Source organism: Anas platyrhynchos, chromosome 25 (assembly GCF_047663525.1).
Source record: "Anas platyrhynchos isolate ZD024472 breed Pekin duck chromosome 25, IASCAAS_PekinDuck_T2T, whole genome shotgun sequence".
Taxonomy (NCBI): Eukaryota; Metazoa; Chordata; class Aves; order Anseriformes; family Anatidae; genus Anas; species Anas platyrhynchos.
In genome coordinates this window covers 9,463,012-9,480,335 of record NC_092611.1, presented here as the reverse complement: position 1 = coordinate 9,480,335, position 17,324 = coordinate 9,463,012, and the positions used below count along the sequence as shown (strand labels likewise).

The 17,324-nt window shown below is 47.8% G+C and overlaps 1 protein-coding gene across 1 annotated transcript; it reads left to right on the top strand.

The window, feature by feature from the left end:
- The first annotated feature begins 467 nt into the window (after positions 1 to 467).
- Positions 468 to 10,308, top strand: ANKK1 (ankyrin repeat and kinase domain containing 1). Its single transcript, XM_021279448.4, has 8 exons — positions 468 to 730; positions 2,948 to 3,242; positions 3,649 to 3,800; positions 4,707 to 4,756; positions 4,859 to 5,014; positions 5,269 to 5,387; positions 6,268 to 6,313; positions 6,692 to 10,308. The coding sequence occupies exons 1-8, from the start codon at positions 543 to 545 to the stop codon at positions 8,038 to 8,040; spliced, it is 2,355 nt and encodes a 784-aa protein (XP_021135123.1). The 5' UTR covers positions 468 to 542; the 3' UTR covers positions 8,041 to 10,308.
- Positions 10,309 to 17,324: the final 7,016 nt, after the last annotated feature.

Sequence of the window (17,324 nt, the reverse complement as noted above, 5' to 3'; positions counted from 1 at the left end):
ATCAGGACAGAAAATAAAAGAAAAAAATAACAATGATAAGAGTGCCACTAATAACAACATGTACAAAACAAGTGATGCACAACACAAATGCTCATCACCTCCTGACCGATGCCCAGCTTATCCCCAAGCAGCCAGTCCCCCCACCCCAACCATCCTCCATATAATTGTTCAGCATGACACCCTATGGTGTGGAATACCCCTTTGGCCAGTTGGGGTCTGACGCCTCCCAGCTCCTGCTGCTCCCCAGCCTGCCTGCTGGCAGGACACAGATTGAAGCCGAAAAGCCCTTGGCTTGGTGTAAGCACTGCTTGATGTGGGACAGGATGGGGATTTGTGCCCAGCGAGGCTCCAGGCACTGCAGCACTGCAGCTCCTTGCACGGGGCGAGCGTGATGCTTCGGGATCCACCTCTTGGCAGTGAGTAACATGGCTCATTTTGGGCAACTCCCCACCTCCCCATGCAAATCGGGAGCAGAGGAGCTCCTGGGTTCTTCCCCGAGAGCGCCCGAGCAGGAGGCAGCCAGCCAGGCTGCCTTGTCTGTCATGACTGCAGAGGCAGACCCACAACTGGGCAGCTTGACCATCTTCAGCAAGGAGGATTTCGAAGAGGACTGGGTTAAGGTGGCCAGTGGAGGCTTTGGGTGCGTGTACCAAGTCAAGCACAGGAGGTGGAGGACGGTCTATGCGGTGAAATGCTCCCCGTACCTGCTGCAGGACTCCAGCGCAGACAGGTAACCACCAGCTCTCTTCCAGCTCCTCCTGGTCGTGCCACCAAGGACAGATCTGTGGCGATGTGGGGCTAAAACTGGTGGAGGTGTCCAAAGGGGCACCCCAGAGGTTTTGGGCAAGCACCAGTGACCTGGAGGTCTGCCTCGCTTTCCTATGTGTCCATGTGCACGTGCAAGAGGAAAGGAGAGCTTATTTCTGACAACATTGAAATCTGGGAATTAGGAGTAGCTTTTTTTTTTACTGACAACAGTCGTTTCATCTGGGCAGTGATTAATGGGATCATAGATTGTATGATTGTCCCCTTTAATTTGCAAGGCTTGCGTTCCTCAAATGTTACATTTGCACTTTCTCTTCTGGGGAAGAAGTGTGTCCAGTCAATCGGTTTTACTTCTGTGTGTACCATTCCAATGAGTTTCGTCTTGTGGGTTTCATGGATTATCTCAAATGCTAGTAGATGTTCCAGAAGAATTGTTGAATGCAAGCAGAAATGTTCACTGATTTTTAAAAACATTTCTGCAGTCACCAGGATTTGAAAAACCAAATCTGAAAATCTGAGTTTGGGAAAAGTATCTGGGAGTGTATGTGCCTTTATGAGTTATTGCACAGGTCTCCTAGGGATTGGGGTTATGCTATTTTGTCCTTAAAACAACTTTGCACTCTAACGTAGGTTTCTCAAAGGCCTTCTTCCCCTTACATATGGCAAGCAGCTTTGGGGCTGCACTGGCTAACGTTATCCTTCTGTCACCCCCACAAGCTCTGCATTAGAAGGCAAGAGCATGCTGTCCTATGCCATGGCTCTGCCCCAAATCTTTTCTTTCCAGGAGGGCTGGGAGGACCAGCATCAGTCCCTCAGCCCTGAAAGTCTGTGGGATGTCATTCAGTGGATTAGTGGGATGATGCAAGGGATCCCTGTGGGCACGGGCATGCTGGGAGGGCAGGAGCTCGGTGGGTGCAGCTGAACCTGTGCATCACCTGGAAGGGTTGGGGGTGTCTGAAAGGTGCTCTTGCTTCAACCCTTGTCAGCTGCAAAGGTTTTTAGTCGGCAGATCTGCTGTGGATGACAATTCTTAGGGAGAAAAAGAAAAAAAAAATCCCAAGGAACACATAAAAAAAAAAAATATAGCCACAGATGCAGTCACAGGTTTCCAACACATTTAAAGCACTTGGAATCTTGTAGGATTGCTTCGGGGCTCTTGCTCTTCTCCCTGACAAGCCTCATTTATTGTGGCTCCAGCGTCCTCTTTCCTGCAGTGCCCAGCCCTGGTCCTGTCCCAGGAAGGGAACTGGAGGCCACTCAAGTCACTTCTTTCTTTGGGAGGGACAAGCACCAAGAGGCAGCACTCTGTGCTGCAGGTTGCGGCTGCCTTACTGGGGTAAGCCTCTCTTCCTCCGTGGGAAGCAAAATACCCGAGACAACTCCTCCAGAGCTGTGTTTTACCCGGGGAGCCTGCTGGAGGAAGTCTGGCAGAGGGATTTGCTTAGCTGAACTAAGTTTAGACACATTAGTGTCTTGGCATAATGTAGTTGCAAGCCCAGATCCATTCCCAGGTGTGCTTTATGAGTGCAGGTTTGGCACTTTTACTGCCTGGCTGCTGTCAGCGTACTCTGAGCTTGTTCAACAAGTTGGGAAATGCAAAGATTTAGTGGAACAGGTCTGGCAAAGCTGGCAACAACGGGCAGACATGTCTAGACTGCCCCGGGACCAAAGCTGCAGGCAGAGCTTAGCCATGGGCAGGTCCCTGCAGGTTCGTGCGTGCCCTGGGGACAGGGGGCATGGAAAAGGCAGGGAGCACCCTGCTGCTGCCCATGGCATGCTCGCAGGGAAGCAGCACTTGGGGAATGCACCAAGGTGTGAAAACAAACAGGTGGACGAGGATTCTCTAGGAGGCTGGTGGTTGAATTTGCCCACAAAATCCTCAGGTCATTTTGTAAAGTCCTGTCAACTCATGCTTTTGATTTGTGGCAATGAATCTTGCTGAGGTTTGCAGGGCTGATTGGAAAGGCTGGATACCCCTAAGCTGTACAGTCACTCAGTAACTGCCTGTGGATCAGCACTGATGACAACTCTTGGTTAATTTTATTTTATTATTTTATTTTATTATTTTATTTTATTTTATTTTATTTTATTTTATTTTATTTTATTTTATTTTATTTTATTTTATTTTATTTTATTTTATTTTATTTTATTTTATTTTATTTTATTTTATTTTATTTTCCAGAAACAATGTGAACTGCCTAATGGAAGAGGCCACCAAGATGGAGAAAATCAAATTCCAGCACATTGTCACTATCTATGGGGTCTGCAACAGCCCTCTGGGCATAGTGATGGAATATATGGCCAGAGGGTCCTTGGAAAAAATTCTCCCCACTCACAAAATGTCCTGGCAGCTCAAATTCCGGGTTATCCACGAGATGGGCTTGGCTATGAATTTCCTGCACAGCATGACACCTCCTTTGCTTCACCTAGATCTAAAGCCAGGGAACATTCTCCTAGATGGCAATATGCATGTCAAGGTATGACCTTCATGTTTTTAGGGACAGGTTATTTCGCTTAGTAGCAGTGTGTATTGCTTGTTTTGAGTCCAGGATCCTAATGAGGTGGGGTCTTCAGGAACACTCAGCGAGCAGTTGGCCACTGGGGCTTGTAGGAAACAGCTGGTAAATAAATTATGTGGAATATTCCAGGCAATCTGTGCCAGAAGGGGGAATTTTGGGGTCTAGCTTGGGGGCAAATGCTGCTCTGTTGGACTCAGAGGAAAGCACTGGCTTCAGTTTTGCCAGAGTCCTATTATGTTTCAGGGGCTAGGTGCCTCCTCATGCTCCTGATTCTGAAGGACAGAGAGATATTTAGCTCCCAGCTAAACCAAGGAAAGGTGTGTGAGTGCTAGAGGGGGGGGGCTCTCATTGTCTCTGCTTGCAGATCTCAGACTTCGGGCTCTCCAAATGGATGGAGCAGTCGAGCCGAATGCAATACATTGAAAGCTCTGCTCTGAGAGGCACTTTGAGCTACATCCCCCCCGAAATGTTCCTCCAGAACACCAAGCCCCCAGGAATCAAATACGATGTGTACAGGTAAGGGCTGCCTTTCTGCACACGGGTGAGACGGGGTTGCCACCTGGCTCTTGCACAGAGGAAGAGAGACTGTGGCATTGCCTCATTTTATTGCCCCGTCTCTCTGCCTTGTAAATGTCCTTGGTGGGGACGTGCTGGGAGCACTGGAAGCAACGTGTGCGGCTCTGACCTCAGGGGTGCAGACAGAGAGCAGGGGTTGGTGTGTGGATAACCAGCTGGCCCCAACCAGGAGCCTCTCCTGGTCCCATAGGAGCTGCAGACTGCCTTGCCTTAGGTTCCCTCACACCCTGCTAGGCTGCTGGGAGCTGTTCTGGGCAAGGAGTAGGATTAGAGCGCGGAGCAGGCGGCGTCACTGCTAAGATTTATTTTGATTTTTAAGACAACTGTAACATTGCTTGGCTGCTTGGGTATTCAGCTTCATTTTGGTCAGTAGCAGGTGGAGAAAAGATGTGTAACTTTTCCTTATGGCCAAATTGCTGTGCTGCCCACATATGCAAGGTACATTATGGAAATTTGTCAGCTCCTTGGTTACTGCATTACACAGCAACCCGAGACAAAAAGCAAAGGATTTGCATGAGCACATGAACTTGCAACAGGGGACTCTGTGACAAAATAGGGATAAAATGGACTCCAAAGGCACTTAGAGCCTGACTTTCATGGGAAATGCAGTAAGTCACTCATTCACTGCACCAGCCCTGCGGCTGAGACATTAGAGATGTATGCAGTGATTCAGAAGATATTGTCCTTTTGGGGCATGGGGGATGAAATCCTAGGTCTTCCATCCTGAAGGACGCCATTCCAAATTTTTCCATTTCTCAAGAAGATGAAAGCAATAGGTGGATTTTATGTCCATGCACAATGAGAACATGATGGGAATGATTGTTCACGATCTCTCGTTGCCTGCAGCTTCGGAATCGTCATTTGGGAGGTGCTTATGCAGAAGAAACCTTATGCAGGTAAATATGAGAGCACTTCTTACATGCTCTGCACTTATGAAATGTTTATTACAGCCACATTCATGGAGAAAAGCCCAGCACACACAGCTGTGACTCTTTCAGGAGCCAACATGATGGCCATTATAGTCAAGGTTGCAGCAGGAAAGAGGCCGTGCCTGGAGCCCACCCGCGATGACTGGCCGGGGGAGTGCCAGCAGATGGTAGACTTGATGAAGAGGTGCTGGGACCAGGACCCGAAGCAGCGCCCGAGCTTTACAGGTGCAGTACCCAAACGTGGCACAGATTAGGGAAAGGTCAGCTGCACAGATTCACAAAGGGGGATGAGCTTGTGTGTAAGTCATTACCAGATAAATTGCCTGTTGCTGTGGAAATGGTTGGTGCCCATCTGCTGTCAGCACATTCCCTTTCTCCCTTTTTCCCCCCTCCCTGTGCGGGGGCTGTGTGGAGGACTTCCACAGCCTTGGGTGCCAACTGGGCTCCGAGCACGTGGGCAGCTCCCGACCTCCTTGCAGATATCCCTGTGGAAACAGACATGCTGCTGTCCCTGATACAAAGCCTCGTCGTAGATCCGGAGAACGAGCGCCTCGTCAGGAAGATGTCCCACAAGCCTGCCATCTCGGGCAGCCAGCAGGTGAGCCTTGGAGGCCTCCCAACGCCCTCGGGAAGTTTCCCAGACTCCTTTCCCTTGTCTTACCAGTTCCCAAGGCTGGGTTTCCTCTCCCATCACTGGGCACACTTTGCCCAGTTTGTTTGCATAGGGTTACAGCCACGGTTCTTTTAGGAAAATAAATAAGTAATTTAGGGAGCTGGCTGGTGTGTTAATGATAGACAGTCCAAGAGGAAGACCCTTCTTTCTGCTTGCTGAGGGGAAGAGGTTTTATCAAGGAGTCCTCAGTCATAAACAGAAGCTCAGGCAAACACAGATGCACTCAGGTTCTGCTCATGGCACTGGCAGATGTGTTCACTGGATCATTTTCTAGCTTCAAGAAATGGAGGACACTGCAATTTAAATAACCTTTAGGGAGGGAAAAAAATAAAATTAAATCCCTGTGTTTCTGTGACTAATAAAGAATCAGGTTTCAGCAGAATTAGTAGCTGAGGACTAGTGCTGTTCTGGGGGTTTGCCAAGTTGTGCAGTCCGCAAGAAACAAGAGCATCCAGCACAGCACGTCAAGGAGGTGGGGGGGGGTCTGGATTCCCTGCACAACAAAGCAAATGACCAAATGTGATGCTGCCATGGGCACATGCTGAAATAAGAAGGTCATGTTTGGGTATGTTTGGTAGCAGAGGAGTGAGAAGGACAAAACCTCACTGATCTCCAGAGATCATTTTCAGGTTCCTGCATTCCCATTAGTGCCATGATTTGCTCTGCTGACTTTCACAGGACTTGATAAAAAACACATTAATGGTAATATGAAATTCTAGAGCAAAGAAGAAATCTACAAAAAGTATATAATGCAAAGAGGCAACTTTCTCTTACGGCTTTTTCTTTTTCCCTTCCTGAAAATGAGAGTGACAAAGAAGAGTTTATCTTCTCCCAAGCCCCCAGAAGTGCCGGTAAGTAGGGAACTTTTCTTCGTAATTTAAAGATAAAGAAGGGGAAATCCACGAGAATAGCCTATTTCCTTGCTCTCTAGAGATAAAGATGTGGCTCTAGGAAGTTTTCCTTGTGGGTGACTTTTCATTTTAAGCTAAGGAAGATGAACTATAAAGGAAATAGCAGAGCTCCCATGATGGAGAGCTTGGCCTCTCTGCTTTGTAAGAGGCTGCCTGTAGCCATCTGGCCTTACTTCTCGTTCCTTATCTCTAAGATGCTTTTTATCTCATCGCGTAGTATGAAGATTCACCTGCTGTCCCTCCCTCCCATGTTGTGCACACCAAGCTGCTTCGCTTGGTCTCACTCCCTCCCTGCTGTTTTGTTTCCCCCGCCTATAGAAACGGGTAAAGAGGAGGTCCATGTGCCACCTTCTCAGGGTGAGACTGAAAGTCCCAAGGACGTCCTGTCCGAGGAGATCTGCAGAGTCCACGACAACGGCCTGACGCTGCTTCACGTCATGGTGATCCAGGGAGACGTGGACAAGGTGAAGTTTCTCCTGAGCTGTAGAGCCGATGTGAACAGCCAGGCGGTCTGCGGCTACACCCCGCTCATCATGGCTGTTCAGAGGAGGTCCCCGGAGATCTGCTCGGTGCTGATAGAGCACGACGCGGACATCAACATGCCCGACGAGGATGGTTGGACGCCTCTTCACTTCGCAGCTCAGAATGGGGACGACAGAATTGTCCGCCTCCTGCTGGACCACCAGGCGCAGGTAAATGCTCAGGAGCACGACGGGTGGACCCCCCTGCACTTGGCATCACAGAACAACTTTGAGAACGTGGCCCGCGTGCTGCTGTCGCGCCAGGCTGACTCCAACACCCAGGAGGTAGACGGGAAAACAGCCCTCCACGTGGCAGCCTGCTTTGGGCACGTCAGCTTGGTCAAACTCCTCGCCAGCCAAGGGGCAGACCTGGAGAAGAAGCAGAAGAACCACAGGACGCCGCTTCATGTCGCGGTGGAGCGGGGGAAGTTCAGGGTCGTCCACTACTTGCTGAAGAACGGGGCCTCCGTCAACAGCCTGGATCAAAACCACTACAGCGCCCTGCACCTGGCCGTGGCCAGGGGGAAGTACCTGATCTGCGAGAAGCTCATCAAATATGGAGCCAACGTGGAGCTGAGGACAGACAAAGGCTGGACCCCGCTGCACCTGGCTTCTTTCAAAGGGCACATTGAAATCATCCACCTGCTGAAGGACAGCCACGCCAAGCTGAATGCCAGAGGAAGCATGGACTGGACGCCGCTTCACCTGGCCACTCGCTACAGCGAAGAGCCGGTGGTCTGCGAGCTGCTGAGATGTGGGGCAGACCCCAACATCGCCGAGAAGTCAGAGTGGGCCCCCCTGCACTTTGCAGTCCAGCGGGGCTCCTTTCTGACCGTCATCAACCTGCTGGAGTGCAGGGCAGATGTCAATGCCAAGAACAAAGTGGGCTGGACACCCTTGCACCTTGCTGTCCTCAAGGGCAATATGGCCATTATCAAGACCTTGATTAAGGCCGGTGCTCTGCTGGATGTGGAAGATATTACTGGCTGTACAGCCCTCCAGCTGGCAATTAGACATCAGAAGGAAAATATCATTACGCTGCTCCAAGGCAAGGACTCAATGATGAATAAATCAGGGAATAGGACTCTGGTGAATGATGCTAAGATTTCAAGACCCAGATTTGTTCCAAGAAGGACAGATTTGTAGACTCATCAAGTCTGGCATTTACGACTTGAGTTTTCCAACATCAGGTGCTATGTCTTAAACCACCATCTCCTGGCACCTGCTGATTGCAGGAGATTTTTTTTTTCTTTAATGGAAGTTCCGAAGTATAAACACTAAAAAAGTAAAAGTACACAGAGCTATAGAAGGAAGATGACAAGTTACTTTTGAGAGTCTGACCAAGTTTGTAGAAGTTAATAGTTGAGTCTGATCCAGTTTATAGTTGACTTTGTGATGTTGGCGTTAGGCAATGCTTTCCTGTTGTGATACTCATTGTATCACAATGGAGATGGAAATGGATATATGAACTCCCTTTTTATAAGGACAATGCTGGAACTGCACAGCAGTGCACATATATACATGTCTTCCACAGATTTTATTTCTTTTATTCCATGTTTTCCTACAGAGCAGATTGGTGTAAAATGGCTTGGCACAGGTGGGAATTGAATCTTGAGATTCTCACCTGCTGCTGGAAATAGACACTAAGCATATGGTACAGCAATGTGTCAGATTTTCTGACATCTCATTTTTGTAACAAGAATCTTTATTAAAAATAAAACTAGGAAGAAAAATCACTAGTAAGAACGATTTAAATGGGTGCAACACAGAGAAAAAAAAAAGAAAAGAAAAGAAAACAAAACAAAAAACTTCCTGAATAATTCCACCCCATCCTTTCAGAGAAAATTTTAAAAAGGAGCCAAGAGCTTTTTTTTCATGAACGTTCGAATTATTTATTGACCACCTCCATGGTTCAGGCTTTCAGCACTGAAGCTGTCATTGGAAAGATGGCTTGAAGGACTTGAAGGATAAGCCAAGAAAGGGTGCAGTTCTGGATCCTGTTCTCTGCTGTGAAGGCTGCCAATAACCTCCAGTCCTAGTGACAAAATGCTGTTTTAAGATTTTCACAGGTTAAAAGAGTTCCTTCTTAGAAAAGCAGTATTTAATCTGGGTAACCAAATCTCATGGCCTGCTTTTTTAAAGACACTGAGTAGCTGGGAGCTTACTTTGCATTTCTGTGGGAGCAGTCAGGTGGGGCTTGCTTGCACCCCTTAGCTGCAGGTTATTAGCACACAAGGCTTGATTATCCTTCTGGAAAACATGCAGTCTTCACGGATTTGATCATTTTGGTCTCAGACCCTGCAGTGCTTGCACAGCAGTGCTCAGCAAGTAACAGCCCCCAGCAGCCCTCCTCCAGGTCCCAGCCATCATGCCAACAGGTCATTTTGCCCCAGCAGTGAGCTCTAGAACAATAACTCTGGTAGCTGTGCTCAGCCTGCAAAGCAGCAGAGCTGTGCTGGAGGCTGTGTCTCCTCCAGCTGGATGGCTCTTACTGTTTTCATTTGCTCTGCTGGTGTTCCAGTGCCATCTTTGGTGCTTTACCCACTCAGAAAGGCTGGGTCTTTAGGGTCTCAAGGGTCTTTACCTTGTGTGAGCAGGGTGAATGGTAGAAGACATGGAACTCCTCGAAACAAGCAGAGCTGCCCTAACACCGGGGGGTTGTGCCCAGTAGCTCCCTGCAGGCTCCCTGCAGCTCCCCTGCAGTGTCTGGGGGCTGCTGGTTGTATGGGGAAAGCTGGCAGCTGGCTGGGCAGGACAGAGCAAGGGGGTTGGAACAGAAACATCAGGCTTCAAGTGCTCTGTGGAAATGATGATATATTGTCAAGAGTGAGTCATAACTGTATCTCAGTGCTCGGCACAGCGTGCTTTTCCTTAGATTAGCTTTAACCCACTGAAGCTCTCTGGACTGCGCTAAATAAAAGATCAGGTGGGATGGCTGTAATGACCACGTCTGCTATTAAAAAACTCTTAGTCACTCCTTGCGCATTTATTTTCTTTTGATATGTGACCAGCTGGAGATGTAACGAGGGCTTTGCCTTAAACCAGGCGGAGGGAGGGGGCAGCAGCGTCCTCGACTGGGCTCTGGGCTCTGGAACCTGCCTCGCCTGGTGGGAACAGGGCTGGTGTCTGCAACAAAGCCCTGCTGTTTTCTGCCTTCGGATCCTGAAGGAAACCTTCCCCATTTTTCATATGCCAAAAAGGTTTTCTTCTTCTGGCTGTCTTCAGAAGACTAACTTTATTACAACATGATGGGATGTAATTGACTTTGTTTTCAATTGAACCATTTTCTGTGGGGAAATGGATGATGTTACTTATGGGGAAAAAAATGAAGTGGTTCATTAACTGCTCCCTAGTAAAACCCAAATACTCTATCTTGATAAGATTAAAAAAAAAAAAAAAGCCTACTTTTTTCATTTTAATTTTTATATTAACTACAGATATTGACTTGAGTTTCCAAAGAGCTGGAGGAGGATGGGGACTTACAGGGTGGGTTCAGAGGCTGCCGTAAGTGAGACAAAAGAACTCTGTAGCCTGTGCCCTTTGTGCAGTATGGGGTGAAGCCTTTATCAGATGGTGTTGTTATCTCTTCAGTTTCCTTCCTTCCTTTCCCCAGTTACATCTCCCTAGGGGACGCCTTGTGCAGTGTGGAGCCTGTATATATACCTCAGCTGTATCATTTCAGACAGACCTTCAGTGGCTGTTCATGGATGAGCTTCCCTTTGTAAGGATGAAGCACTGTGTGCAGAGAGAGCATCTGCAGAACTGCCCTGCAGGTGACCGAGGAGCTTCATTTGCCCAGTACTGTCCCCAAGCTTTTCTCCACCATGCGAGTAGTTCCCCAACAAGGAGCTAAACCCATCTGTTCAGCTTTGGAGCCCAGTTCTGGAATTCCGAGTTGTTTCCCAACATTGGCTGCTAAATGCGCCCTCCCTGATGGGAGCTTGAAATTCAAAGCAGTTTTACTGCATCATGTGGACAGCAAAACCATGGCAAATATCTTCTGCTTCTCATGGGTTTGTGTTGCAGGGGAGTAAAAAGGACAACATCTCTGCATGCGTCCTGCAATTGTTACGGTTACTTCTTGGGCGTGCTGGAGACAAACTCACTGCACTGTTATCAACAACAGCAAAGCTGGGAATGGCTGCCTGGCTAAAATGCCACCACCATGCTCCGTGACTGGTGGAGAGGACGGGTGTCTGCCCTGGGGACAAGCAGCATTTGCAGGGGTCCCACTGGCCGTGGCGATGCCCAAGGCCCCTATGCTGTGCCACCACAGCGCTCCTCACCACGAGCCTCACGCAGAGGGGTGGCAGCAGCAAAGCGGAAGCTTTGCCTCTAATTAAAATGTCTTGTTTCTCATTCTCAAACAGCTTGGAAACCTCTTGCTGAGACCTAAGCTGTTTAGCTGTTGTTAAGCTGTCAGAAGCATAACATTAAAGAAGGATGAGGCGCAGACAGATAGCTCTCCCTTGGTGTGACATTTTTACTCCAACACCACTTTGAAGATGTTTTTCTTAGCAGTGATGCTTGAAATTCTGCGAGATGATGGATGTGGCTGGCAGCAGACATGTCTGTCTCCCTGCACTGGTAGCGTCTTGCTAATGAAAAAATCCAACAACCCAAAAAATAACCCAAACCATCAGTGGTAACTGAAGTAAGTCGGGGGGGAGGACTGTTGATGTGCATTCCCAGGGGCCCGGATTTGTGACAGGAACCTCTGGTGTTCATTTGATGTGTTATAATCTCCAAATAGAGAGGCAGAGGGAGAAAAGTGAGGCATGAAGGACGGGCTCCCGCCTGCACACAGGGCCTGTGTCCCAGCCTGTGTTGTTGTGGCTTTCAGCAAGGGGCAGGGACATAGGAGCTCGCTGCCTTGTGTCTTATCCATATGTTTTGGCTTCTTTGCTGACCTCTGTACTCCTACATGTGATGGCATTTGTTATGATGATAGGGGAGAAGCAACGAGGGAATGTGTTAATGTGTAAAATTAAGAGTTTTTTAAATATTAGTGATTTTTTATTATTATTATTTTTTTTTTACCTATTCAGCCTTGATGTAAGCCCATGTCACATGAGCTTTTCTTGCTTACTTCCTTCTCTTCTCAGGGACACAGATGTGACATTACCGCTCTGCTTTCAGGTAGCTGAACTGAAGGCTGTAGGACAGTAGCATCCCTGACAAATGCTGAGCAATGACAGGCATTCAATCTTTAATTATTCAGTAATGATGGTGCCACCTGAGGGTTTATTTTTGAAGTTTGTGGCCAGCTCTCGAAACCCTGTGGCTGAGATGTGGAAAAGACTGCCTGTGTGTCTTTGGCAAGCCAGCTGCTGAGCTCGAGCAGAGCTCGTGGCAGTGCCGCAGCCGCCTGCCGGGCGGGAGGAGAGGCAGCTGCTCTCAGCTGCCACTTGGGGAAAATGGAAAATTAGGGGGCACGGGTTTGGTTTTCACACAAGAGACAGCCTAGATGCTGCTTTGAGAACCCTTGTGTTGGTAACATAAATTGTAATTATTATAATGCCTTCAGACATAATTTGTGTAACTGCAGATGCTGCTAATCTCATGAGTTGATAGATTTTATCCAGGATTATCAGCTAATTATATGAAGCAACCAAGATGCTGAGAAACAGGGGATCAGCCTAGAATACATGTAAATCTTCTCTTCAAAACATGCAGAGAGGCAAACAAGGAGAGGTGCCTTGGTCCTGCTCTGCGGAGCAGGGAGGATGCTGCACGTGTTGCTTGGTAACTGGCCCCGTAAAGCCCAGGGCAGCTGCGTCCCTCTGGGAACAGCTCCAACACCTTGCTCTGAGGGCACCCACAGCAGAAGGCACCATGTGGCAGCGGTGTTTGTCTGAGCCCTAGTGCAGGGAGGATCCTCAAATGCCAATTTCCCCAGAAAAAGTGAGATGCTTCTGGATTCCTTTCTGCTGTGGTGCTGAGAGCTGCTGTAATTCTCCTGATTTCCTCGGGGATGTTCTGCAAAGTGGGAGCTGCAGCATTGAACCAAGGAGGAGAGGAGTGGCTGGAGGCACTTCGGCCTCTTGGGCATCCCCATGGGGCTCCTGCACTCAGCTTTGGTGGCACAGATTGACCTGGGGGGAGCAAAGTGCTTAATCTCATTTGAAAATTAACACGGAATAAAGAAATGCAATTGCCACATAATTCAGCAGCTCATTTCTATCATCGCTCTGATAGAAAAACAAAACTCAGCTCGTATGTCATAGAGCGTTCTCCAGAAGAGCTTAATTAAATTTATAATGAAAATAACAGGGGATTAAGAAGGCACAAGGGAAATGTATTCCTCTTACAGAGCATTACGGAGGTGATAGAAGCACTTTTCAGAGAAAATTACCTGTTTGCTGCTCAGTTTCTATAGAAATTAAATGAGTCTTTACAAACTCTGGAAAACTGCATTCCAACCCCCGCTTTGTGACTGTGCAACTTGCAGCTTGTTATTTCTAAAATTAATCGTGGGTCTCCATCCCCCCTTTTCCCTTGTTCAAATACATTTTAGTCTTTTGTCCCTGCTGATAAATATACGGATGATTATATCATGTTCTGAACCACGGGCTGCCAACGCTGACAGCCGAGGCAGCACATCAGCTGTGCCTTTCGAAAGGAGCAGTAGCAGGACGTAAATCTTCCAAACAGCTCATTGCTGGAGTGCACCACTTTGACTCCTTTAAAGACCTATGTCATTGCGCCTAAAGCCTCACGAAAATCATGTCTTTAAAGTATCCAAAGCCGCTTGGGAGAACGCAGAGCAGTGCTGCTCACTGCCCCGATACACAACACAGTCCTGTTGTGTTTCTCATTTTCTGCAGCGCTATTATATTTTATTATTATTGCAATAGAAGAAAAGCTTTTATTGCAGCCACCGTGTGAGGACCACATAGTGAGTGGGATTGGATGAGGCTTTCCCAGCATCTAATTTCTGCACTCGAGCTGGGAAGGTCACTGCTCTGCTAATATTTGTAAAAGGCGCTGAGGTTTGTGGATGGAAAGCAAGGAAGGAGTGCCAAGTTTTATTTCCCATCAGCCTGTGTAGGCCAAACTTAACCTGGCTCTTTTTGGACCTATGTGCTTGGAAATTAACTTCCCCTTTTCCATCTGAAAAGTGCCATTGATAAGTGGTGCCGAGCAGCACGCTCCTGTCAGTGATCCTAGATGGCAGGGCTCCCTGTGATGTTGTTATTCACAACAGACCTGCACTGAGAGCAACTTCTGCATCCTGCTGAGAGATTGAGGCTGGAGGGAAACTTCTGAGTTTGTTCTGGGCATGGGGTGGATGTGATGGGTGCACCTTTCCTCACTGAGTGGCTTTTCCCTTCTGGTCACAGCTGCTCTAGAGAATAAATTGCAAGCAGCCAAGAGCTGAGAAGAATTTGGACCTGGAGCTCAAGCTGGCAGCACAAAGAAGTGCTACAACCCTCCAGGTCGGCTGCAGCTTGAAGAAGGGAAAGCAGTCCCCATGAGGCCGCCCCGGGTGACCCACAGAGAATGGATGCTTTTTTGTACCTGGTTGCAAACCACAACCCCAAGCAGCTTCCTCCCGCAGTGGGTGCTTTGTGTCAGGGTTTCTGTGGAGTTGTGCTTGAGGCAGGATGGCTCAGGAGTGCTCCAACACCCCTATCCTGTGCATTGCCCCCACTGCTGGGCTGGTTCCAAACCAACCCTCCCCAAAACTCCTTTCCTTGTCGCTCAAACCCCTTGGGAAATGCAATGCTTTACAGAGCAAGGGGGCAACGTTCAGATTACATCAGCGCTGTGCGTGGTACAAAAAGGACCTAATGTGTCTGAAACTCGGGTTTTCTGTGATTTGTACTTGTGAAGCTGAAAAGCTAAAGCCAGACAGGCTGAACCTCTGTCAGCTGGCACCTCACAGAGTTATAGATGTGTAAGGGTAATGGGTGTAATTCATTCCCAGTCTGATTTCACAGTGTTTTCCATTTACTTAGCATTACGCTTGCAGAAGATGTTGAAGGATCAGCTCTAGAGGCAACTGGGTTCATACACAATTTCAGATGCCTTTAGTTAATTAAATGCTTGCTGCTGAAATGCAGAGGGTGGAGGGGTGCTTTTAAAGTATTTCTATTCAGGTCCAGTCACAAGACTGGACCCCAGCAGCTTCTACTAGCTCTTCAATAAATAAATAATAATAAATAAATAAATAAATAAACACTGTGGTCACTTATTTTTTCAGTTGGATGTTTTATTTCCCTTTGCACTGGGTTGGAGGCACCACTGACCTCGATCCTATTTGCTCTTCCTGCAGCAGTCCTCACTCAATTAACCACACTGGTTTAATTTGGGAGCGCTGAGCCTGCTGTCTGCGCTCAGTTCTCACTGCTTCCACCCAGGAGATCCACGGAGAAATGGCTGGGGTGCTAACACGATGTAAGTGGGGAAATCTTGTGTTTTTAGGACAAAGGCTTTCCATGCGCTGAGACTGTCTGCATTAATGGACCCTTACAGACATTCAAGTGACCAAGGATTTCTGCCCATATTACTGAATGTCCACAGCATCCTCCAAACCTTTTAAATCTCCTCAGGTTATTTAAGCAAAGGAAAACAGCTGTATCCACAGCAAGCCAAGGTCTGCAGCCATCCCAAGGAGTATTTTGGAGTGCAGTGGATGCTATTAGTATGCTTTTTGCTTCCTCTCTTAACACACAGAGTTCTCAACAAACACCACAAACATATTCAGTGGAGAGGTAACAGATCTGCAGGAGCAGGGAATGGTCCTGCCACATCTCACTTTCTTACCAGAGGGGTGAAAGCTGGGACTGCTATCGATTTCTTAAGTGCTGTCTGCTCTCTTAGTGCTGCATCTGACTACAAACAATTTTTCACATGAGAAATTCACAGTCTGGCTAAGAGAAAGCGAGCAAGTGGCATTCGTCATGCTTAGCATGGAACAATAAAGGTTCTGATGAAAAATTTGTTTGCAGGAGAGGTGGCTTTGTTGTGATCAAAATAATTTGTGGGAATTTCAGTAAAAGGTTTAGGTTTTCTGTGGGGAACTCTTTACAGCAGAATGTCTTGAAGTATTTCAGGTTATGTTTTGTATTGGTGAAATGTGAAATATTTTTGTTTCAATAATATGGAAATCAAAATAATGGTCACTGTAAAATAATGACTCTTTGGCATTTTTCTGATCTGAAATAAATGCAGGTGTCACACCTAGAACTTCTCCTCTAGAGGAAAGTGTCTAGAGCTGTAGAAAGTATTGGCTTGAGGAAGGTTAACTTCCATTTGTGATTAGACAGGTCTTGGGGTCCTCCTAGGAACAGGGCTAGAGGCAAGCACTGGCCAGTCGTTCTGTTATCTCCTCCCCTCTCCAAAACCAGGGAAAAAAACTCCCCCAAGAGATTCTTCTCCCGACTGAAGACTATCGTGCATAAGTGCATGATTTATGGTTCTCAAGCAGTTATGTAATTTATCCCTCCTGATTCACTGTGGCTCTTTGGGAAACATCACTGAAGGAACGAGGACACTTCAGTACAAAGAGTGTCTGTACGGGAAAAAATATTCCCAACCTTTAAATTCAGCTCTGGGAATCTCCTTTCTAACTTCCCATCATCATGTTGTGTTTATTTGCAAAGTCATTTGTAACAAGAGACAGAAGAAGGAAAGGATTTCAGTGTTTCCTGCCCTTTGCACCACCCGGTTCTCCTGCATAGCCTGGTAGGAGGGAGGTCCAGAGCAGGAGAGGATGGGGGGGAGAAAACCCTTTCTGCAATAATAGGTATTTGCCTTCAGCTCAGTGCAGACAGGAGGATGTCGTGCTCTGGAAAGGAATCAGAAAGTTCTTGTCCAGCTTCAGTACAAATCCATCCCCGGAGTTACCCACGTGCTGAGTCAGCTCGCTTGCAGAGTGCCCTCCTCTGTCGGGACGATTCTGGTCGGAGGATCACAGCACGGCGTCACCTCCTGCCTGGGGTGCCACATGTCTGCCTGTGACACACTGCTCTTCTTCTCTATTGCCAGCTGCTCGATTCTTATATTTAAAAATTGCACATTAAAACCTAGGCTCTTCCTTGTCCATGCTGTCCACACCCCAGTGCAAGACATGAGATCTTTCAGCAAGTCAAACTTCATCACAGCCTCTGTCTTTTCATCCCCTACTGTCTCCAGAGCTCCTGACATACTTTATCACACAAATACATCTTCAAAGACTGTCTGCAGCCGTGGCGCTTCCTCCCAGACAGCCCGGGCTGAAGCTGCGCTCCCCCCATAGGCGATGTTTTGCTCAAAGTGTTTTAGAGCCCTGGATTTTCACAACAGAAACCTTTTGAAGCCACCGCGTTCCCCTGGCTGCGTTTCCAGTGTTTGCCTCCCGAAGTGGCTTTTTCTCAGCAGTGGGAAATCCCAGGGGGAAAACTCCTTCTGCTCCACAGTGACGAAGGTGTTTGTTGGGCAGCAGT

Excerpts from the sequence above, each read along its gene's own strand:
- ANKK1 (XM_021279448.4), top strand. The coding sequence starts at position 543 with ATGACTGCAGAGGCAGACCCACAACTGGGCAGCTTGACCATCTTCAGC. Across the intron at positions 3,801-4,706 it reads ATCAAATACGATGTGTACAG|CTTCGGAATCGTCATTTGGG; the intron begins GTAAGGGCTGCC and ends CGTTGCCTGCAG. Across the intron at positions 6,314-6,691 it reads CCAAGCCCCCAGAAGTGCCG|AAACGGGTAAAGAGGAGGTC; the intron begins GTAAGTAGGGAA and ends CCCCGCCTATAG.